Source organism: Lytechinus pictus, chromosome 1, assembly GCF_037042905.1.
Source record: "Lytechinus pictus isolate F3 Inbred chromosome 1, Lp3.0, whole genome shotgun sequence".
NCBI lineage: Eukaryota > Metazoa > Echinodermata > Echinoidea > Temnopleuroida > Toxopneustidae > Lytechinus > Lytechinus pictus.
In genome coordinates this window covers 35,061,227-35,086,737 of record NC_087245.1, presented here as the reverse complement: position 1 = coordinate 35,086,737, position 25,511 = coordinate 35,061,227, and the positions used below count along the sequence as shown (strand labels likewise).

At 37.8% G+C, this 25,511-nt stretch overlaps 1 protein-coding gene across 2 annotated transcripts; it reads right to left on the bottom strand.

Annotated features, from left to right (window-relative positions):
• Positions 1 to 1,997: 1,997 nt before the first annotated feature.
• On the bottom strand, positions 1,998 to 14,600 carry LOC129261655 (splicing factor 1-like). Of its 2 annotated transcripts, XM_064101327.1 has the most exons (8): positions 14,484 to 14,600; positions 13,795 to 13,990; positions 12,924 to 13,136; positions 12,107 to 12,524; positions 11,469 to 11,582; positions 10,591 to 10,692; positions 7,007 to 7,084; positions 1,998 to 5,431 (listed from the first exon to the last, which is right to left on the bottom strand). In XM_064101327.1, the coding sequence occupies exons 1-8, from the start codon at positions 14,540 to 14,542 to the stop codon at positions 5,058 to 5,060; spliced, it is 1,554 nt and encodes a 517-aa protein (XP_063957397.1). In that variant the 5' UTR covers positions 14,543 to 14,600; the 3' UTR covers positions 1,998 to 5,057. The 2 variants fall into 2 exon arrangements, with proteins under 2 accessions (XP_063957397.1, XP_063957398.1); XM_064101328.1 differs by lacking the exon at positions 10,591 to 10,692.
• Positions 14,601 to 25,511: the final 10,911 nt, after the last annotated feature.

The following is a 25,511-nucleotide window of genomic DNA, read 5'->3' as shown; positions in this document are numbered from 1 at the left end:
TTTGACCCGGCCCGCGATAGACCATTCATTGACCATCCCACCTTTTTATTGAAAATCTGTGTTTTTGATGCCCTTTACGAGGGCCAGCATCCAAAACTGAAAAAAACCACCCCTTTAAACAAGTTTTTGGGGGCACGCATGTGTATACAGCAATTATTTGACTGCCTTCCCCCCCCCCCCCCCCCCGGTGGATGGTGTTCCGAGTCACAATATTTCTTGCAATTCACCTGGGCAATTTAGTATTTTCAGACACACAGTATTAAAAGTAATGCGTCTGTCTCCATTGCACATTTTCTCAAGATCATAAATCTATACTCGATTATAAAGAAAAAAAAGTATGGTAGGTACATGCTGTCACAAGCGGCCATTCAAGCTATGAATAAGGCTATGAATACCATCTTTCACTCTTCTAAACCCCTTTCAAAACTTGCCATTCTTGTCTGCCCTTGCCCCCTAACATTTCATTATGCCATTCACTTGCCAATAATTACCCCCCCCAAAAAAAAAAAAAAATCCTGGGGTGCCACTGTATTTTTTTTTGGGGTGGAGGGAGGTAGGCCCTATTTGATATTATCATTATTATTTACATGTATTTACTTTTATTTTTTTATGTATTACTTTAATCCAACGATGCTTGTCGGATATTTTCATTGATCAAATTAATGTCTTATTAGGCCCTATTACTGACTGTTCATTGATCAAACAAATGTATTGATATTTCCCTTTTTTTTTTTTTGGGGGGGGGCTTCCATCTACCTGATACTAAGGCCCCCAAGCCTTCACGTCTCTCTTTCTCCCTCATCCTAGTCATGGACTTTTCACTATCCTTTACAAGACAGAGGGAAAGGCTCTTCAATGTTTTATTGGAGTGCTCTTTTTCGTCCATGGCGACAGGCAGCCAACAGCATCAGGTATAGGCATTCACATACATGTAATTGGCAACAAGTTGTGTACAAAACATATGGGGAAAGTTATAGAGGGATTGAGGAAGGGGGCGCAGGGACAGCACATGGGGATAATTCCATTACCCCTTTCCCAGAAATCTCTAAGATATATTGATTAATCTTCTTTACATTTTAAAAACAAAACCTACCGTAATCTAAAAAATGTCAAAATCACCCCTCTCTCATTTGCCCAATGTCTAATACCATATGCACTCCATCACCTGTCCATTCTCCTCCTGTCTTTACCTTTACTTTTGTTTTCGCTTTTTTCCTCATCACTCTTCATATCCCCATCTCTCTACCTTTCCCCTATCCAAGTTGCAACCCAACACCCCTTTTCTTCATCCCCTTTTCTCTCTCTCTTGAAGGTTGTTAAAAACTAGAGGTTCACACCCTTAAGGGGATCAATAACCTTACGCCTCTGGATGAATTCTACAGTATCCAGATAGATGGCGCTATTATCAGTAATAGTTTTGCACCAAGAAGGGCAAAGCTTCCATGGCATGCAAGATTGGAAACAAGTACATTATTGTTTTAAGGATTAGGCCTAAATATTCGACACATCCTGAAATACTGAATCTCATCAAACTTGATTATTCTGTGTGCTATTAAATGAATCAATGGAATGTCAATATGCACATGAACATGTATTTAAAGGTCAAGTCCACCCCAGGAAAATGCCGACTTGAATAGAGAAAAATCAAACTAGCATAGTGCTGAAAATTTCATCAAAAATCGGATGTAAAATAAGAAAGTTATGACATTTTAAAGTTTCGCTTATTTTTTAAAACAAAACAGTGATATGCACAACTAGGTGAGTCAGTCGATGTCCATCACTCACTATTTCTTTTGTATTTTATTATATGAAATATTCTAATTTTCTCATTGTCAAGTGATTCAGTGTTATGCTTGTTGGATTTTTCTCTTTTTATTCAAATCAACTTTTTGTTGGAGTGGACTTGTCCTTTAAAATGACACTACTACTCATGTGTGTCTGTCTCAAGCACTATCAACAATTCAATGTTTAAAATACTCAACAAAATACAACAGCAATATTTTTACAGAAAATGTACATTTATTAATTAATTTGAAATCTTTTCCACATGGGCATATACAATGGGAGTACAATGAAATTACAGAGCTTACTAAAAAGTGTGATTTCCCACGCACAATCTACCTAAGACATACAAGTTGCTAGTCTCCTTTTTATGTAATGAATGACAAGCATCTGTAATATACTACGGCTATCTTTTTGTTTTGATATAAATTATGGTCCGATTTCATAAGACCTGTTGAGAAAAACAAATGACAAAAATTTTGTGATAGATCAGCTGTCAGTCAATAACATGCTTCATTTCAGTAGCTTTTAACCATAGCCAGTGACTCGCCATTCAAAACAAGCTTTATGAAACGTACGGCCTGTAATCTTCCAATTGAATGATGCATTCAGACCTCAGTGACCACCTCCAAGGGCAACCTGAAAACATACAAGTATAAGAGTGCTTTTTGATAGACATTGACTTATTGTTCAGACATGTATTGTATGTAAATAGTTTTTGTTGTTCTGCTCTGAAGCGCCTTGAGCATGTAATCAAGATGGAAAGTGCACTATATAAATCTCATGTATTATTATATTTATTATTAGAAAGATAAAGATGTACTGTATGATCAATAAACCTTGCAGTAGTCATATGCATGAGAGACACCTTGAAATCAAATTGACTGAATAAAAAAGTATTTATTTTAAATAAGCAAAACGGTTTAAATTTCTCCAATCACATGAAAATATAACAGCATTTTGATAAATATAGTAACGGTATATTTACCCAAGGTAGCCACTTCAGTTCTGAAAACTGTTCTCCTAGCGGGGCCCTGCTATTATTATTACCCCGGCTAAGCTAGGCTTCCTATTCAGGTGCACAGAGCTAGATGGATGTATAGTTGCTAAAAAACAGTAAATGAGGTTGTATCCAAAACTATGAAGTCACATGCCCACCTTTTTTCTTCTTTTTTTTAAAGCAAGCTTTAGTTTTCATGAAAAGAGTAATATAATCATCTTATCAAATTTGATACAAAGGAGATAAATCATCTCCATTCTCACCTTTGCAAATTAAAACTTTATATTCATCATTATAATAATAATCTAATGATAATTATAATAATTTGTAAAAAAAAACTAAAAAGGAAACATGTTGGCTCATGACAGCACTGGTTCCATCATTAGCATAATTATGCATTAAATTGTTTCACACTGATGAAAAAATTGAAATTCCAATACTCTTTTATAGTTTATCTCCAACTTTGATGAAACTTTCACCCCTTTGGGCTGACTATCCAATTGATAATGATTTCTAGGTGGGTGATCCCTTGAACGCTAAATGTTCATGAATATAAACTTAGCAGCATACAGGATAACGAGAAGGGGCTGGTTGTTATCTTGTTTTTACTTATGAAAAACTAGGCTGCATACATGTCACTATCACATATCTTACAATTAATGTGTATTTCACGTTACCCACAAGCTTATCAACGCAGGAAAGGGAGGAGTCATTCCCCTCTAAACTAGTTCAGATAGATTTCAATTATGTCTCTGACATGTGGTAGAAATGAGAAATCACAAAAAGCATATGTTCAGCAAATGAATTAAAGATATATGAAAATAACCTGATATATCTGCTCTTGTAAAATCAAGGATGACAAATCTATTACCATATTAAATGCACTTTTATTCTTTTAAAAGAGGAAGAAAATATAGAAGTATAGTCAAAATTACAAAAAAAAATCTGTAAATAAAATCTTGAAGTGAGGTATTCAGTGCTAAAATGTAAGTGCATCATCTATCCATGATCAATTACAAAGCAAATAACAAATAATGTACATGTGCTTATTTTACCAAATATCAATAAAGTATAGTGCTTTCTGCCCGATAAAAAAACAAACAAGGATTTCACTACAGTTGTCATTCATAGCACTATTTATGAATGGGATCCTGATATTGAATTCCCAATTAAAACTGCACAAAACATAGAAAAAAAATTATGATGGAATGTGATGTGATGGGTACTCATATCCTCTATGTTCCATGCATCAAATTATTTTACCAAACTCCCCCTGAAAGGGGGGGGGGGGTGTGTTAATGATCTCAAAATGAGTTCAAACAGAATCCAATGAAATTACCACCATAGTGTTTGTATGTAAAATATATGTGCCAAATAGCTCTGGAAGAAAATGCGTAATTGCTGTAAAATGAGCAAATTAAGCACAGAATTCCATAAAATGTTGGGTATTTTTCGAAGCAATATCAAAACACTGTCCCACATGTTTTCTGTGTTAGTGATCATCATAATTATCGATTTTGAGCTGATATTTCATAATTAAAAAAAGATAAGTTTACATTGATAAGGGGGGAAAATGTACCAGATCTAGATGTATGATAATATTTTGGCAATTAAACTTGATTTAAAAAACTTTCTCATGAAATAATTGTTTGCTGCAACTAGTCTTTTACCTTTAATTCTAAATAAAAATCAGTATATTATCTACCTTTGATGAAGTCATCATTAAAAGGATGGCAGTACACAAATAGAATAGAAAGGCAAATATATTTAGTATTCTCTGATTTGTCAATGTGGTATTCTCTCAGGTACTAATCAATTTAAATTTCAATTTTTGAAAATTTAATTGCATGCAAAATTGAATCAAATCAATGATTTTACATTTGTTTGAAGGTATTTGTAAAAGCTATATACATGTGTGTATGTGACTGTGTAAGGGTGTATGTGCGTATGTAAGGATGGATGTATGTTGATATAGTCAACAACCCATGACGGCAACATCGATAAGGGAAAAAAATGGAACAAATGCAGGTAATTTCTATAAATCAAATATAAAAAATAATTCTACGGAGAAAACAAGATTTGTATGAAAAAGTCGCAATCAAACTATGCTTTTCAAGGACACTATAGAGTATAATGTAGGCGGTAGATGGACACTGCATGTAAAATAAAATGGTTGAGTATGTCAATCTTCAAATGACCTCTTGGATGGTAAAGGAGACCACCTTGGAAAGTTTAAACACAATGGTGTAATACTCAGATGATGTTGAGACGATGCTCAACTTGAAGGAGGCGGGGGTGGGGGAGGGGCATTCAGGTGAGGAGGGGGTACTGCAGGGGGTGGTGCAACATCAGACATACCACCCTGCTGGAATGGCAAGGGGGGCATCGGGGGCTGCATGTGGGGAGGTGGCACCCCCATGGGGGGCATTCCTGGCATAGAGGGAGGGGGGACGGGTTGGGGTGGTGGCGGAGGCATTGCTTGCGCCCACTGCGGGGGTGTAGGTTGGCCTGACGTACTTGTAGAAACTCCTCCACCAGCTGCAGCTGCCGCTGCTGCAGCAGCTGCTGTGTAGGCTTGTAGCCAGGGCGGTAGGGCTGGTGATGAGCTGCTAGCTGAACTGACTGGAGGAGCATTGGCTGCAGCTGCAGCTAAACAAACACAAAAGGAAAATGATACACATATATTAAAAGGGTTTAAATCACAAGGTTAAAGAGCATATTTGGGTACTCAATTAGCACCAGCGTAAAAAGGTAGTATTTTAGAATTCTTGCATTGGTAGAAAGCTCATATCACCTGAAAAAACAGTCCAGTAGAACTCATCATCATTTCAGCATAAGCATAAAATAAAGTGCTGGAAATGGTAGTTGAGGGGATACTGATTTGAAATCAGGTTGGTGCCACTTTGGCACCCATGAGCATTTTTTTTTAATTAATACTTTAATCAATGCCCACTTTCAAGCTGATAATTACATAGGGAAATGCAATTTACGTATATACATATCATACATTTAGCATCAAACCAATCCAATTTCATGTAAAGGTAAATATGAACAATCTGAAAACAACTAAGAACTTTCGGTCAATAAGGGTCAAATTCAAGGCCATATGAGGTGATTTACTAGAATATTGATCATGCCCACTAACTGAAAAACAACAAATAAAGAACAACTTGTCATGTTTGGTATCGAAACAAAAGCATACATGAAGACAAATTCAGAAATGAGTATTAAAAAGAGCACTTGAAATATATATCACCTTGAATTCATGCTCATGTTTATGTTTGAAAAAACATTGGTCAATATGGAGTACTACATGTACTTGACCCTTAAAACCATTGAATAGAAACTGAATTAAAAACACTAAAATAATAGATAAATTGTGGAATTTTAGACTATGGCTGCCGCTTTGGATGCCGTCTTGGATTTCCAGGTACCCTAAAGTGCATAAATCACTCTTAACTTGTATCAATAGATCTATTTACCCCCTAGACCATGGAATATGCAACAAAATAGGATGTGTAGGGTGGATGAGTGAGTTGTGTCTATTTTCAGCGAATGGCGGCCATCTTGAAAATGACCACTTTGCTCAGGTGTGGATCTTGATAGACTTTTAGTATGGAATCCCCTAAGGTCAAGTAGTACCAAAAAACTGTTGAAAAACTTTTTGTTGCATTTTTTTTAAAGGGGAGGGGTAAAACAATATCATTTCTCTATGATTATTTGCCTAAAAAGTGGGGGTGGCTTAAAACGTTAATTAAAACAAAATGCTAAAGGGAGCCAAAGCAACATTAACCTGATTTCAAATTAGTATTCCCACAACTATCATTTCCAGCAAAAAAATTGCATTTGTACCCCATTTTACCCTTGCAGTAAGGTTCTACTAGAACAAGTCTCCTAATTCTTGTGTTGAACTCTTTCTAGTCAAGAAAGGTTGCAACTTGTGTAATAACTCTATCATTGAGCTTTTTACAAATATATATATATATTTTTTTAATTTCGAGTACAAAGATTAAAACAACCCACTGACAATATTCCTATCGATGAAGGAAGAAAAACTCGTCCATATTTCATGCTATTGCCCACAATTTAAGAAATTATTTTCTCTAAATAAATTCAAGACAGAAAACGGCAAAGTTTGTACACTGGGTCTGATTTCAGCACAGTGGTCTTGAACAATGAGCAGAATAGAAGGATTGAATGTTTGAATTGCAATGTGAGTCTTACCTGCAGCAAGCTGTTGCCATGGTACTGGAGGAGATGGCTTGGTTGTGGATGTAGTGGTCTCAGTTGTCGTAGCAGTAGCTGAAGTGAAAAATGTACACAATAAATCGGTTTAAGTATGTTAGATACAATCCTAGAATAACAAGGAATAATTTCATTTGTGGAATCTTGATTTTAACACATGTTAAATTTGAATTTATTGTCCAATTTTTTTTTTAGGTAAAACATTCAACTCATTTAAACAAGAATATACTGAGTTTAAAAGACATATGATTGCCAGGATATCATTGCCTGAATGTCATAATCTATTATAAAACTGATTAAAGATTGAGGCTAATCACCTGTGCTCCAATGGGTCATGTGTGAACTTTTTTTTTGTACGAACAGTGTAACAATTGTGCAGCAAAAAAATGATAATAATAACGTGCACTCTAATGTGCACAAAGAATATATGCAGTTTGCTCCATCGATGCGTTAGGAGACGCACACATACAGCATGCAATTCACCTTTTTGCTGTGCTATAGCAGTGATGTCATCACCCAGGAAGTAGAAATTGTGCACTTTTCGTGCAGGATTGAAATGAATCCAATGACCGGGGTAATAATATGCTGTAAAGTGCTTTGAGCCATCCTGGGAAAAGCGCTATATAAAAATTGGCTATTATTATTATCACAGAAATTGCCAGCCTTGTATTGACTTTGGGTTTATTGAAAAATGAAAATCATGAACGCTTGTCCACTTTTTCTGCCACATAATCATGTTGTTAACCCATTTCATTAAATGAATAATGCACAGGTCTGTGTTTGCGATATTGGTGACTTTGAACGCACTTTGGGTTTTTACAATGTTGTGGGAGAGCAATTGGCAAGCCTTGTGCTTTCATTGTAAATACCTTCAAGTATGTTTCATTGCCAATAATGCACTCACATCTGTTGATTATTTGTACAAGAAACCATGTTCACTTTCACACGATATGGCAAACAATATAGTTAGCCAATAGGAAAGTACACATGGCTTTAAAATGTCTATGTTTTGATATCATGCTTGCATTGGATTAATAGTGCTCTCTGCCATTTAGAAGTTTTAGTGCTAGTGTCAGAAAAACATTCATTCCAGGCAAGAAGGTACAAGTTCCCATTGAGCAATTGATAGATTTTGAAATGAGACAGCTTAAATTGAAATATTCTAAGCAAAAATAAAATAAAAATCACAGAGAAACAGAGGGGGTAGTCAATAAGAAAAAAATTAAATACATTGTAGTATTAATAATGAAGCTTAATCATTTATATTGTTAAAAGATAGTCAAAAGTTAGAATTCGAAAGACAAAAAACAACAACAAAAAACAGACATACTTATCAAGCCTGGATTAGAGAAAACATTATCTCAACTTTTTTTCACAAGAAAATAGTATGGGAGTGACAGTAGTCCAGTAGATATTTTTCATACCTGGAAAAGTACAATTTTTTTTTTGTTGATTTGTGTTCTAGATGGGTATTGATGTAAATTCAGCTTGGTTGCCACCTTGGCAACCTTGATTATTTTTTTTAATTAGCCTAATAAGCATAATCATCTAATTAGCATATATACAAGATGTAATAAGCTACTACTCTTAAACCAGAAAGACTGAAAACATAAATGATACCATTTTCCTAAGGGTTTCTGTGACGAGGAATTATTTCATGACAATAGCTTTTATTTTAAAGTAATTCAATCATCGTAATCAGCCTAATTAGCTAATTAGCATCTATGTGTGATGTATAAGTATTTGTGAATGTCTATCCAGAAAATCCCCAATACATGTATAATACGGTCCTTCTAGGGTTTTCTATGATGAGGAATTCCTTTATGACACTAGTTTTCCATTTTAACCAATGTAAAAAAAAAAAAAACCTTGTACTTTTCCAGGTCTTGTACATGCCCTATGAGACCGTCTACTGGACTACGGTACAGAAAGACATGGATGATTACATAAGAAACATCAAGCTCCAAAATAAAACAAAAATAGTATTAACAAAATAATAAAGTCATAACAGCATCAGAAATAACAAAGAAAATGCACAAGCATCTGCCATCTTGAAAAAAAAATATACATAAACTGGGTTCCAAAAGAAACTGATCAAACTGTACAAGGGCACTGCACAAATTCCACTCGCTCAGTCAAAATGAATAATCACGCAGCCACACACGAACCCCCTGGGATGTCCCTGTAAGCAGGGATAATCTGAACATGGCAAGTGTCTGTGTGTATCTTACTCAACCACGCACAGATAACACTGTGTTCAGATTATCCCCTGCTTACCGGGACACTCTGGGGATCTGTGTGTGGGTGTTGTTGTTCCAGTCATTTAAAAAATGTTATGTTAACTTCCTGTAGATTCTTTGTGATCAAGCCAATCACTTTAACATGCCTGTGAAGGACATGTGTAATAATAAACTGGGAAGTTTGTTTAATCCATCTCATTTTCATTGGTCCGTCTCTTGCCATTTTGTGACCTTGGGTTCTGAAACCAATTGATGTGAGGGGCTATAGTCTCTCCGTGATTGAACCAATCTCTTAATTATTGACATGTGCTTAGTGAAGAATATTGAAGCTAGCCTGTGTCAAAATATTCTTCATTTTGACCACACTCATGGAATTTGTACAGTGCTCTTGTAAAGTTTGATCAGTTTCTTTTGGAACCCAGTTTATTTTCATCCAAAACAATTTACAGGTAAAAATGAGGAACCAAAGACACTAAAACCACTACAAGCAAAGGATATCCAGATTTTATATCACCCTAATATTTTTCGTGTTTAAACATCTTCAAAAAGACACTGATGGGGAGGCAGCATGCACAAGATTTGCTCACTAATCTCAGGTATGTACATGGATAGGACATTGAGACATGGTGCAGTCTGCATGAATGCCACAATGATATATCAAATCTTCATCTTCGTCAAAGGAGCCCGTTCTGATGGCAAGAAGGCTGCCAGCCAACCAAAGGCATCAGTTAATTGAAACTCTCCTATTCACTTACACCTTGATACAAAAGAGATTGGAAATTTTATGTTTGGGCTGGGCTTCAATTTGGAAAACCACATTTAGAACTTTAACTCAGATAGGTGAAAATTCGTGATATTTTAACCGCAGCAATTAGGGTGTCCAGAATGGGTTTTATGTAAACCATGGCATGGGTGGATCCAGGATTTTCCAAAAGGGGGGGGGGGGGCACATTTTCCCAAGCAAAAAAAAAAAAGGTTCTTCACTTTCAAAGGGGGGACACTTCTGTTTTATGGCATTTTTACATTACAAATTTTAATTGTGCCTTGCAAAGGTAGGGGGGCACTGGCCAGCTTCCCCCCCCCCCCTGAATCCGCCAGTGAACCATGATATTCTAGTCCTAAGTCAGTTTAAGAACAAATATTTGCAATATGAGATTCGCAAAATATGGATAAAATTTAAAACGACAGGCAGCGGGAGCTACAAGATGTGCGAATTGATTGAAAATGGTGTTGAGCAACAGCAGCAGCATTAACAATGATCCAGCAGCAATAACAATGATCTATCCATGTATTTATCTGAGATGAATGATCGATGGAGCTAACCTGTCGCTGCCTGCTGAGGCTGCGAGAGGGCTAGGGCCTGCTGTAGGATGGCCTGGGACTGCCATGGAGGCTGAGATGGGGGAGATGTCCCTACCCCTTGGCCTGTAAACCAAGCATATACGTAGGCAGGCAGCAGATGTCAGGTGGCCATTCAAGCATGATATTCACTATATTCATAATCCTAAATATTTTCCACCATAAAAGGCCCTTGGAATTCTAACATCGACAAAACTCAGATTTGTATTCCTTCACTCACCACTCTATCCTACAGCACTCTTAAACCATCTCAATCCCCCATACAAGATAGCCTTCAAGTAAGAGCTGTATTTTTATTTTTCCTACTCATCATGATATAGTTATCCTTATACCCCTGATAGTAAGCGTCATTGAAAGGCCTTAGAATTAGTTTCATCTTCAAAGTTGATATGTTTGAATCTAGAATTTGATAAGAATATAATTGACTTCAAATCTGGGAAAAATGTTAAAGATTACTACAAATTTTCTATTTCTTTATCTCTTACTCTTGAATAAGAAGAGTAGTCATGTTTATACATGTGTACTTTTACATATTGAAAAGTCCATATATTGGCACTAGAAACACTAACAATAACATAATAAAAAGCCAACGAGTAAAACTAACTTATCAAAGCATTATTGCCAATAAGAATTCATCATCTAATAAATTAATATATTACAATTCGCAACAATGCATTCACTTATATCATGTTTTATATCAATAAAAGAACACCAATAATGGGAATGCCATTGTTATTGTAATGCCATTAAATTTGGATTGTGATCAAATAAAATTTTGACCAATGAATAATCCACACACTGATTTGCTACCAAAAAAGAGAGGGAAATTTTCAATGACTTACTTGATGACGAAATCTGCCATGGAGCACTAGTGGGGGGTTGTGGAGGCGGCTCGCTGCTAGGTGGGGGTGGGGGCGGGGCAACCAGAAGGGATGGGGGAGGAACCGGCGCTGGAGCTGGAATGAAAATCAAACAAAAATCTTCATTTAATGTTGGATCAAAGAAATTAAGCTTCAAATTCATTAGATTCATTAGAATCTTGCCTGATTTTGCGATCAATGAAATATGCAACATGATCTTTTTACCTCTAGATGACCATTGACCCCATCTTCAACAACACATGTAGTATTACCCAAGAATCATATGTACCAAGAATGTACATAATTGAGCAGAAATAAAGAAATGACAGAAAGTTGAACAAAAACTTAAATACTTTTGTAACAAACTAACAGACCAGCAGGAAAAGTGATCACTAGGTCTCTGCTGAACTTTGTTCAGGCGAGACAACAAAAATGAAATCAAGAATTCTCAAAAAGATATATCTATTTCAAATCCTTTGACCGAGTAAGGCAATGATAGCACCTGCATTTCTCTTTTAGTATTTATTACCTGGCAAAGCTTCAGTAATGATATCAATGTGACCAAACATAATTCATATGTATTACTTAAAGTGGGAAATGAAATTAGTGTTGTGTCTCACCTGGTGCTGATGAATTAGGGGGTCCAGAAGATGGAGGTCCACCATGGAATGCCCATGGGGGCAGCTGAGATCTCCCTCGAGGTGGAGGGGGCATCATTGGGTTGAATCCACCAGACGGAGGGGGTCCGGGGGGTCCTTGGCTCATGTGAGACGGCATCATGTTCGGAGGCATGCCACCGGGAGGACCAACGGGAGGGGGTCTATTCATCATAGGGGGGCGTGGTGGGCCCATGAACGGGGGCTGGTTGTGATGGGGTGGAGGTCCGCTGTTAGAGGGCGGTGGAGGGCCTTGATGGGGGAGAGGAGGAGGAGGGGGGCCCTGGCCCAGAGGAGGCCGCTGTGCAGGGCCAGAGTTAAGCAGGGACATTGGCTTGTTCTGACTGCGGTTGTTCCAAGGTAAGTTCAGGTTCTGACCCATCTGATGGAAACGAAATATCATTACTCTTAGTTAAGGTTCAATTAACCGTTTTACAATACATTATTTAAAATCGAAAATCTGGACGGTATAACCTGAAAATTTTATATTCTCAACCCAAATTATGTAATAAGCCCTTTTCAACTCATCATCAAAGAAGAATATTCGTAGGCATTTGAGCCAAAAAAAGTACAAGATGAAAATAATAATAGAAGTTTGTAATATAATATAGCCCTCATCTCATATCTGTAAAACATGGCACTCCTAGCACTGCACAATTATCATCCCAGCTTTAGCATAGCCATTACAAAGTGCTTTATACAGAAATTGGACGTGCCATACCAGGGTACCTTGCACAAAATCAATAAGTTAATTTAGCAAAAGATAGCGGGATGTACTCACCAGAGGGGGAGGGTGATCCTGGTTGTTGCCCTGCCCACCGCCTGGGGGCATCATCATAGGGCGATTGGGCGGAGCCGATGAGATAGGGGGTGGGGGGTGTCTAGGACCACTAGGAGGCCCACCCATACTGACCTTTGGTGGTGGGGGTGGTCCTCCTCCTCCTCCTCCACCTGGCAAAGGACCTTCACCAAGCTCAGCCATGAGAGAGAGGTACTGGAAGGAAGATGGAATCGATAGGAGATGAGATGAATGAACTGCATGAAGTCAAACGCTACGCCTCTGTCATTGACTGACCATGAATATATTAGTAAACATAATTTCTAACACAATGTGAATAGATGGCAGCGTTATAGAGAATTCATTGACTAAGATATCAGTGTTGGGTGTCTTTGAATATGTCTTGGTCTCAAGATATGTTTTGCTAGTGATTGTGTGACATGAGTTTCATTTCTGTCTTGGTCTTGAAGAGAAATTTGTTGTGTCTCAGAGGGTGAGACATTGGCGAGATACTGGAAAAGAGCTCAATTTGTACAATTGAATTCTCACTTCTTTATATCAATCTCTTGGTTATAAAATGTCTTAAGGACATTACACAGCTATGTTTGTGCGCATCATGATCTGCATATATTTTACGCAGTTGAATTGAACGTTTGATTACAAATAATAGTGAATGTAATCCAATACAAGAAAATCAATAATGAAAAAAATCAGCAGTACAATCAAGTAGCAAGCTTTGCATCACAGGGCCTTGATAATCATTCGGCAGATGACTATTTTCAATTCATACAAATACCTATGAAGCTGTCTGAAATTCAAACAAAAATCGTAACACTGGAATCGTTCTAAAACATGCAAATCCTCCAATTCTTACCTCCGAGTCCATTTTAGCCTTGTCCGCTGAGTTGACGATAGGTTGGGCAAGGGGGCGGTCTCCGATGGCCTTCTCCCTACAATCGGCAGCTATGTGACCGGCTGAGCCACAGAGAGAGCATAAGATGTTGTTGGTGATATTCTGCTTCTCTGTACACTGCCAGGTACGATGCTCTGTGGACCCACAGTTGGAGCACCTAGAGTGTTCAAGAATTATACCATGAAATTAAAGAACCAATACAGAAAGACAACAAAACAAGTGATCTTATCAGGTCACTGTACATGCCCAATCACTCCTTCTATCATTTAAATTGTTTTATCATCAAAAAGTCGTACTAATTTAATTTTAACCCCATTCTAGAAAGTTTTAATTTGCCCTGACTTGTTCAGAGATACATTTGTTAGATGACTTGAAATTACACTCATGATTTCAAGTGAATTTCATCACATGAGATACGCATCAATTTAGCTATTATCAGTCCTAGGATCAGGCAGGCAACCTCACTCTAAACTTGTCTTGTCTATAGTGACCAAGGGGACATAAATTGTCAAATTTTTCTCTTCAAATAAGGTCTTTAAACACATTATATCTCTGAGTAAATGAAATTCAATAGTTGCCATATGCAGGTGGCTGCTATAGATAGGTGCCATTTACACAGCTTAAGAAGGTATAGAGTAGAATTAGAATACCTGAGCATATCTTCATCCCTGAGTGTACCATTCAGCCGGGCAAGCTCTCTCAACTGCATCCTTCTAAGATCATTCTGACCCTCGGGTGTTTCAATACCTTGTTTTATGATCTCTTGAATCTGTGGACGATAAATAAATAACACATTGTGAAAACGGCTTCAAACATTCAACAAACTTATCACATTATCAATAAAATATCTGTCATGACCATCTTACGGGAACACAGTAAAAAAAAAAAAGAGTAAAATAATCAATCAGCTTCACCTTCGGTATCTTTACTTTTGTTGAGTGTATCATTGATTTTCATGATTTTCATGAAAGGCGGTGCCTTTAGTCTTGCTCTGCTATGCAGGCGACACAAAAACATTCCTCATATAAAAACTAATTACAGGTCAAGAAGTACAAATGACATAATATTAAAGGTATAGTGTATGATTGGTTGATCTCAGACAAGGGCAATGAATCAATTTTGAAATTATTACATTCATTAAATACCTATATTATTGCTCTATTTTATCACGGAAAAGAAACTTGCATAACTTTTATATTCTCATGATATTGAGGGGTGAAACATATATTATAACAAATGTCGGTTAAACGATAAAAGTTTGAACTTTCTTATTGACGCCCTCTCGGGTTAAAAAATAAATTGATATTAGAACACCGTTCGAATCATGCATATTCATTACGACTCATGCATATTGATGAAATACGTCATGGCGCATGCGCAGTATCAAGAAATCCCCGTATCAACAAAGTGCAGTACTCTGTGTGTGTAGCTGAGTAGAAAGCAAACATCGAACGGTGCGTGCAAGCTCAATGAGCCGATGCTAGGCGGCTAGCGACATGCTTGCGCTCTGTATTAGTTTCAGATATAATCCACTATTTGCGATAGCACACACAGGATAAGAATACTATATTGAGCTACATCCATAAATGTATCGTACGCATGAAAAAGGATTCAGACACGTTGATTATCTGACGTGAATGACGAAGCAAAGGATTGCCCAATACGGCTTACTTTCGGACTCTTATGTCATGAATCTGAAAGTACTCCAAGACTAAAAGAGATACGAGAATCCCAGAGATGGGCAAGGGCCGAGTTCCGAGTTTGATCTTTATTCATGTGGATTGTAGCTCTTTTATGCACCTTTCCCTTCATGTATAGCTTGGCGTGATACATATACGGGAACTACAGCGAGGCGCTATAGCGCAGCTCACTGGACTCCTTGGCCCTCCCCAAAGGAAAGGGGGAGGGAGGAGAGAGAAGAAAGAAAGAAGTGGATTGGTGAAAGAGAATCAGGAGAGCCATCATAAAGGGATATGGATACAACATACCCTAATTTGATATTTTGGTGTTTTTTTATCTTTCCTGAATGTTTCAGTCAGTTTCAGATTATTTAGATCCACTCGCAAAGTACAGAGGAGAAATTGGAAAAAAAAAGTTAGACCAAAAATATTTAAAACTCTAAACAGACGGCCACCACCATTCTGTCTACAGCCAAGCATGAAGGGAAAGGGCGAAGAGAAAAACGATTACTTTCAGAGCAGGTTCTACGATATAAAACAGGGTTTGTTTAATACGGGGTTAAATATAGGCCTATAGTAAAACATAACGAAGATGCAATCATATATGCCTATAGTAAAACATAACGAATATGCAACCCCAATGCGGGGTTAAATATAGGCCTATAGTAAAACATAACGAAGATGCAACCCCAATGCGGGGTTAAATATAGGCCTGTAGTAAAACATAACGAAGATACAATCCCAATGCAACACTTGACTACTCTTCGTTTGTTTAGATTGAACTCGCGAGGTCAAAAGGTGAGCTGAGAAACCTGTTGATGCGAAGTACGTACGTGTAGTCTACATTGTGTAGACCGTGATAGCATGAATGTGACCAACGTACGCATCAAGTTGCTAATTTCTGTTATTTCTGTGCCGAGGTTTTTACCTGACTGCTAAGAAAGCACGAATGCCTGTGAGCAAGCAACCAGGGGACCAACGGCTCAAGGTCGAACAAGCAGAGTAAAGGCGTCATGAGTAAAAAAATGAGGGGGGCAGACATGACGTCAGGGACAAGATTTCTGGGAAAACTCTTATTTTTGCATCCACACAAGAAAGCTTGCATCGAGATATGGAAAAATGAGAAGTTGAGTATTGCGCGGTGCACGTGCTTCAGAGTTGTGATTTCCAGGGCCGACCAGCATGTAGAGTCTTACAACAGAACTTTACAAGGCACGCCGTGGGGCAAAGTGCAACAACGTATGTGAAAGAAGACTAAGCAAACCTGGAGAAGCAGCAAGGTGCAACATGTACAAGGGAATTGTGCATGTACATTACGTCTGCTTTGAAATGTGTACATGGGTCGCCGAGTTTTTATGTAGTATGGGGAGGGGGTGGGGGTAGCCTATAATGATATAGTAGGGCGCTTTATACTTTATACAATCATGGACCTATTAGGTCCATGCTATAATCAAACCATCAGCACGACCGGTGGATGGATGACTGAAAGAATGGATGGATAGGCATATATAAATGGATCATCCAATTGATGTATTTTCCCAAGAAATGGATGGTCAAAGAGAAATGGATACAAATGATGCAGCAATAGATAGGGGCACCCCATGGGAGATCAACTTGCTACCCCTTCATAGACAGTAAACAAGTAGAAAGAATTGATAAAAAGATGAAATTTTATAACAAATGAGAGGAAGAAAGGCCTCCGGGAAAGGCCTATACGCATACAGAGTGTGCACGAGCAGTTCAACCGTTGAAAAAATGTGAATGACTGCGACATGAGCAGGACAAAGACATTACTTGCATCCCTGATGTACTTAATTTATGATGATGTAATTAATGCACATGTGCTGCCGATGAAAATATAATATTTTGCCTTTATGGGTTTTTTACAACTCCAGGGGGATCAATGAGAATACAGTAATAGTTCTGAATACGCACTGAGAGAAGTGAAGGCCGGGGGGGGGGGGGGGGCACTTCCATTGACGAGTGGATACCATGCGCGACCATGGGGTCTCGAAAAGCACCCAAACACGTATTTTCCATATTCTCAAACTGCACCCCTTAACAAGTATTGGCGTCTCAAACCGACCCTTAACAAGTATTGGAAACAAAACGATACTCTTGGCAAGTATTCCCGAAATGAACCCCTAAACAAGTACAGCGATATTTTATTGTTATGTCGGGTCCGTCGGTCGTTGGTTTTACCTTTACACATCATTATTTTGGTTTAGTACGGCCCCATGCACCTTCCACAACTCGCGCAAGTCGGACTCTAAACACGTAGTGTTGGGGCAAAAAGGACATCCTTTATAAAACATTTTTATTTTGTTTCATCATCCCCGAAAATATTACCCTAAACACGTAGCTTTCATAGCAACATAGATACCCTTTTTTAAATATTTTTGTGTTTTTGGGGTCGCGCATGGTATCCACTCGTCAATGTAAGTGCCCTCCCCCCCCCCCCCCCCCCCCGGAGTGAAGGCAAAGCGGTCATGGAGCATGCAAGCAAACGAGTAATTATAATTCCTTGAATAGTCATACCATAATAAAGTTGGAGAGGATAATATTGAAATAAATAGAAAAATAACATTAAAAAATGCGAACATAAGGAATACACACAACCCCCAACCCAAGGCTAGGAATTGTGTAAACATCGAAAAATACAGAAAGATGTTAGGAACCTTGCTTGAACTATTGGCGTAAATAATAAACGTAAAATATATGAATTAAGGGGCCAGATATATGTGTCGGGCACAAATCATTTTTTATCGGTGATAGATTTTGACATAATATTCAGATATTAGTTCCCCTTCTCGCTTTCTTTTTGTATTGGCCGTGACAAATTTGGGAATCCATATAGCCCCAATCCTTCCCCATTATTTTGAACGCCACTGATTTCAACTGGATATCGTCAAAAAATATTGATTGATTGATTTTATTTCGCAAGTCACCATAATATATATACAGTAGCATTAAAAACAACAGGCTTACACAGGATGACCCACGAAAGCTCTAAAGCTATTTTCCAGTGGGGAAATAGGCTTTACCTTGTAAATAAATATTACCTTGGAAATAAGCTTTACCTTGTAAATAAATATTTACAAGGTAGTCAAACTGACAGCAGATGCAGCGTGTAAACACAGTATGAATTTCATTACATGATAATAATAAAATGATAATTACGTAATGTCATGGGTGGTGAAACAAGGATGGGACGTTTTGTAATTCGCTACGCAGGCTTTTGATAGTAAAGCTGATGAAATACAGGGTTGAAAGTAAAATAATGTGAAAGACTGAAATGAAACGATCTATTCAAAATATAAATTCCATGAAAGAGAAGCGATTCAAACAGAGTATGATATTGCGTTTACATTCCCTTTGATTCATATTATTTTGATTCCCTTTCAACAATCTACTTCTTTCTTTATTTCTTCTCTCTCCTCCATGCCCCCCTTCCCTTTCTTGGGGCGGCGGGGATGGGGGGGGGGGTATCGGATATGAGAAAGCCTGCAGTTTAGGTGTTATGGCACACTCGGACAAGTTCAATTTAGTGGCCTAGTAGGTCCATTGGTAAATTGCCAAGTCGTCGACTGCCAAGTGCCAACTTGCACTCACCACATGGTCTGATTTAATTTAGTCCATATCCATTCCGTCCATCAATATTTCGTCGAACAACTATTTGGTCCAGTATCCAATTCATTTTCATTCATTTTGCACAATAGCACGTTGTCCAATTAGACCAAATGGTATATGGACTGAATGGCTATTGGACCAACTGGTTACTAGACGATAGTGGATGAACATAATTATGGTAGACTTTAATGATAGTAGGCGAGTTGGCAATTTGACGATTTGGCATCAGACGAAATGGAAGTAAACTGATCCATGGACTTATATAGTATCACACCGGTATAGATAAAGAGGTACAAAAGTGGAAACGATGCCCGACGGACATGCGCATATCCAGGATTTTGCACCACGAGGGGGTCACTATTTTTGCGCCCCTGTGAACTTTTCGGAAAATTGCACCCCGACCCGACCACTCAGGCAATCAAAGTGCCTAAATGCATTTTGAATTGTCTTATTCCACAACCACGTGAAAAAGGCAATCGAAGACCATTTTTTTTAATGTGTCCATAGTGTGTCCATGTAAAAAAAGATCAAAGTTGTATCCACTTCTTGAAAAGAATAAATGCGACCAGAAAGCATAGAATTTTTAAGCGTTTTGGGGTTTCAATTTAGTTCAACTTTTCATCAGAGTGGTAGACCATACTAAAATTATGTGCGGGAGCTGTAATTTCTTAACCGGGGCTAGATCCAGCTTTCGCCAATAGGGGAGGGGGATATTTTCATCTGTTTTCCGATCAAACATTCTACGCTTTTTGCAACCGTGAACATGATATGTATATGAATTATTTAAACAATTATTATTGATACGAGCGCGAAACGTGAGCTGAATTTTTTTTATATTCTGACCTAAAATTTGAGGGGAAAAAAATCTATGAGCACTTTTGGCAATCAAGAACAGGATGAGTATCTATCAACATTTTATGCGATCACGAAGTGCGAACTGACAATTTTTGAATTCCCAATCCAACACTGGACATCATAAGCACTTTTTATAACCATGAACAGGATGGGTATATAGCTAAATAATTAATGCGAGCGCTAAGCGCGAGTTCAAATTTTTTGATATTCTGACCTCGTAAATTTGTGCGAGTGCGAAGCGCGAGCTTAAAAAGTGATTGATATTTTGACCTAAAATGTGGACATTCTAAGCACTTTTGGTAATCATGAACAGGATTGTCATCTAACTAAACATTGATGCGTCCGCAAAGAGCGAGATGAAATTTTTTTCATATTCTTACCTAAAATTTGGACATTTGAGTAAGCATTTTCGGTTATCATGAAAAGGATGATCAGTAACAAAACATTTTATGCGATCACGAAGTGCGAACTGACAATTTTTGAATTCCCAATCCAACACTGGACATCATAAGCACTTTTTATAACCATGAACAGGATGGGTATATAGCTAAATAATTAATGCGAGCGCTAAGCGCGAGTTCAAATTTTTTGATATTCTGACCTCGTAAATTTGTGCGAGTGCGAAGCGCGAGCTTAAAAAGTGATTGATATTTTGACCTAAAATGTGGACATTCTAAGCACTTTTGGTAATCATGAACAGGATTGTCATCTAACTAAACATTGATGCGTCCGCAAAGAGCGAGATGAAATTTTTTTCATATTCTTACCTAAAATTTGGACATTTGAGTAAGCATTTTCGGTTATCATGAAAAGGATGATCAGTAACAAAACAGTTTATGCGAGCGCGAAGCGCGAGCTGAATAAAAATCTATATATTTTGATACAAAGTCAGACATTCTAAGCACTTATCTTACCATGAACAGGATCGCCACCTTACTAAACAATTAATGCGAAGAGTAGGATGAATTTGTTTTTATATTCTGATCTAAAATTAGGACTTTCTAGGCACTTTTGGTAATCATGAACATGATTGGTAATTGATGGGAGCAAACATGAGTTTGGCACCCCCTCCCCTCCCTAGGTAAATTGAACCTGAATTTGATGCACCGAGACAAATATCAAATTGGCGTGTGGTGAATATCCATTCGGCACCCCCTAGGTTGAACATCAATTCGGCGCCCCTATATGTCAAACAGCAACTCGACAACCGTATATAGAAAAAAATTATTCGGCGCCCCATCCCCAAGGTTAAACATCATTTCGGTGCCCTTCGGTGCCTCTATGTCGAACATCTATACGGCGCCCCGAGGTAAAACATTAATTCGCCCCCCCCCCCCTAGGATGAAGATCAATTTGGCACATCCTAGGTCGAACATCAATTCGGCGCCCCTAAGCAAAACATAAATTCGGCACCCGCTATATACATACTCTAGGTTGAACATCAATTCGGCGCATCCACCCCCCCCCCATGTCAAACAGCAATTCGTCAACCCCTTTTCTTTCCTTCCCTTTTCTCCCTATTTTGGCGCCCCCGAATACGCACATGGTAGAGCTACGGATATAGAGAAATAAGGACAAAGATGTAATGAAAATATAAAAACTCTTGAAATACTTTACGTTTTCTAGGCAAACAAGAATCCAAACTCCAAAGCGTATAATAACGTCCGGCTGAATAGACCTCCATTTGCATCCTGTTTGATATGCTTTCCTGTAAGTTCCATTGTGGGCAAAATAAAGGGCAAAAGTAAGTCTGCTTTCTTTGAGAGGGTGTAAATGATGATATATTCAAATACCAGCGAGTGCCATAGGTGACGGAATCATAGGCGACGGAACGTATTTTCAATTTTTTTTTTTTTTTCTTTTTTTTTGGGGGGGGGGGGACAAAGCGAAAAAAGGCACTTATATGCAAAAGATTGCATTTTTTATGCAAACTTATATTTTCACCATGAGATTATCATCTGTGTTAAGTAGTTGTGCGTTTTGTAGTAATTAAATTGAGCAAAACCTTTTTAAAGTCTTTTCTGATTGAGAAAATATCTATTTAGGCTTTATTTTTCCGGGAGCGAGCGTAGCAAGCAAACAGTTTGAACATTTTCAAATCTGAAGTTGTGAAACTCGCCGCTTTTTGGTCAAATCGCGCAAATTATTGTTAAAAGAGCATTCTTGCGAGGTGTTAAGAGCGCAAATCGCGAGCTATAAATTCTAGACATTGCTTGTACTAACATGACTAATAAGACATGAAAATCAAACATTCCGAGCAATTTTGTTATGAAAAAGATGTGCATCTAATTGAAGAATGGACGCGAGCGCGATATTCCAACCAGAAAACTGGACATTCTAAGCACGTTTTTAACCCAAGTACTTAATTGTGTGTCTTAATAAATAATAATTGATGCGAAGCGCGGCGAGCCGAAAATTTGTAATATTTCAACCTGAAAACTGGATATTCTAAGCAGTTTGAAACCAAGAACATAATGTGTACCTTTGATGCGAGCGGAAAGCGCGAGCTGAAGATTTGTGACATTTAAACCTGAAAATTGAACATTATAAGCACAAGTTGTAACCAAAACAAAGTGAGTGCCTTCCTAAAAAATAAATGATGTGGGCGCGAAGCGCGAGCCAAAAATTTTGTGATTTCCAACCTAAAATGTATCGTTTGACTTCAAAAAGGGTATTTTATTTTGAAAAGGGACATTCATGTACATCATTTTGAAATAAGTGCACTCTCCATTTAAAAAAGGCATTTTTCCTACTGGGATTTTTTTATGTAGGGGGTTAAGTGCCCCTGCCGCCCCCCGGTTCCGCCGCCCCTGCTGCTAATATAGCCTCGGGTTATAATTTTTATCTAAGTTCAAACTGGTATTAACAAAAATATGTTGGTATGACTGCATTTTATAACGATGGTTTTCTTTAAAATATATATTTTTTACCATTTCGATCCATCACATTTTTGCATTTTTTTGTCCGTCGATATGCCCAGCGCTGAGAGGTCATGCCAAAACGTGATTTTGCATGAAGTACATTCTCTGAACCATCATCGGAACTTCGGAATCACACAGAGATGGAAGACCCCTTCCCCCAAAAAGTTCCGCCTAGCTGTATGTCCTCGAATATATATATATATATTTAATAAGACATCAGAAATGCGAAACACAAATTCACGAGTAATGCAGTTTTTGCAATAAAATTTGCAATTTTATTATATATATATCACCACGATAAGTACGTAATTTTATTATCCGAGCACATGCAGCGGACCGAGGAGGAGTGGGTGGAGGGAGAGGCACCTAGGAGACGTCATACTTGTTCTTGTTCAGTATACTACCATAACAAGTTGAAAAGAAAAATGCAAAGAGAAACTTGGAGGGGGATCGATGTTACATGGTTATAACATACAGACCTACGCACCGGTATCATAGGCGGATCCAGGAGGCCGACGTTACGCCCCCCCCCCCCCCGATATTGGCGGCGCAAAGTAATATGAACGAAAGCAGAGGGGGGGGGGAATATAAGAGGAAGAATGAATAAAAAAAGGTGAGGGGAATTCAGACTTGGGGAGGGGTGGGAGCCAATCATGTCACTACACAAGTATAAAAACAATTTAGCCCGCGCTTTGTGTTCGCATTGCCTGTTCGATGGAACATATATTCACCTATACCAATTCATTTATTGATTTATTCATTCAGTTATGGTTAAACAGGTTCACAAGTTCAGAGTTATTAGTATATAAAATCATAGTAACAAGTACAATGACAAGGTATAATTCATATCGAAATAGTATGAGACATAAAGAAATATTAACTGATCAATGTAATACAAAACACGGAAACATTGTTGAAGGGCTTATAGTAAAACGAACAAGGGAACTAAATAGGCCTTTACTTATTCAAATTTTTGAGCACCTATTATCCGTCAGTGTGCATCTTAATTGTTTAATGATCATATTGCTCAGATCAATTTTCAGGACACAATACACAGTCCGAAAATAATACCTCACGCTCGCATTTTTTATAGGGTTTAGTACTGTTACGACTATAGATTCCAACAAAAACTAGCTTTGAGCTGCCGATCGATCGGGAAAAATGTGGATGAAAATATTGTTCACCCCGGCCCCGTTATTTGTGAAAGCTGGATCCGCCCCAGAATATATTGTTTAAAAAAAAAGGCATAGGCCACGCGGTATTTGTCATTTTTTTGTGATAAATACATTGAGGCAGTATATTGACAAATAATCACTGGAAGAGAAAGAGCATCTTATAGGCCTATATAACGCACAAAGCAAAATAATGAAGAATGGCGGCAAAGCTAGTTCAATACAAAATGATTTCCTTTTCCTTTAAAAAAAAATGTTACAACACGTTATAATAATGAACAAATCAAAATACAGAACCTGAAGAAATTGATAACGATTCAGTGAATCGGAATCGAAACAAAAATGCGTATGTAAATATAATTATAAAATAGAAATAAAAAACGGGGAAAAAATAAGAATAGCCCTTTCACAAGCAACCATAATTCTCCCTCCCTTCATACCCTGGACAAGTAAAGAAAAAAAAATACAGCTAGAGAAACGAAGCAAAGATGAAAAGCAAGGAAAGGGAAGGAAGCCGTCTCTCGGTACCTGGTACTCTGCCCAGATATCAAGATGTACGTAGGACCTATTCTCCGCGATTTGAAAAACAACGTGCATAACATCACAATTATTATGATGGTCATTTAAAAAAGTTCCTTGGTTGTTTCCAAGTTATTTAATTTGCCGTCGAGGGACTGCGCGAATGCACACGCTCCTACAGGATATGAATGAAAAAGTCGCAAACAGACTCCGCCGTTCAATCCGATACTGTACTGTATAGCCGGTATACAGATCGGCACGTGAGACAAGCGCAGAGGCGATGGATATGAATATTCATGAGCAGGTATTGATGTCATTTGGTCTCAAGGTGGCGCTCTTCATTTTTTATATCAATTTCAAAATCTGCATCAAAAGAAAGCTCACTTGGCAAAATTTCTCTTCTTTATATATTTTTTTGAGAATAAAAACAGTTCTTTTGGCCAATGCAATACATTTTATGGACTCAGAACTTGTTTATGAGTATTTTGAAAAGCGAAGAGTGAAATCTAAACGAAAGTTTTGAAATAAACCAATGTCACAATTTACCTTTAACGTAATGAATGCTCTAGTGGTGAATCCTTCCTACAAGTTGCCAGAAATAAAGTTTTACAAAATGATGTACAGCAGTTCAAATTAACAAAACTACAAATAGTTTGTTATAACTGAAATTTCAATATTTTTGCTTTGTATATAATAGCCCCACAGAAATTTAAGAATCCTCCTACCTTACCCAAGGTCTATTGCAGAAAGAGAACTTAGAATATTACGCGCTAGATCCCATGGTAAATATTATTTACAAGAAATTATCACCAGTTGTTCCCAAAGTCGCTCTTAACTTACAAACAGCTCTATGAAACAGTCCCCGGTCCTAAATCTGATTGGTTAAAAATAAAGTTGGGTTG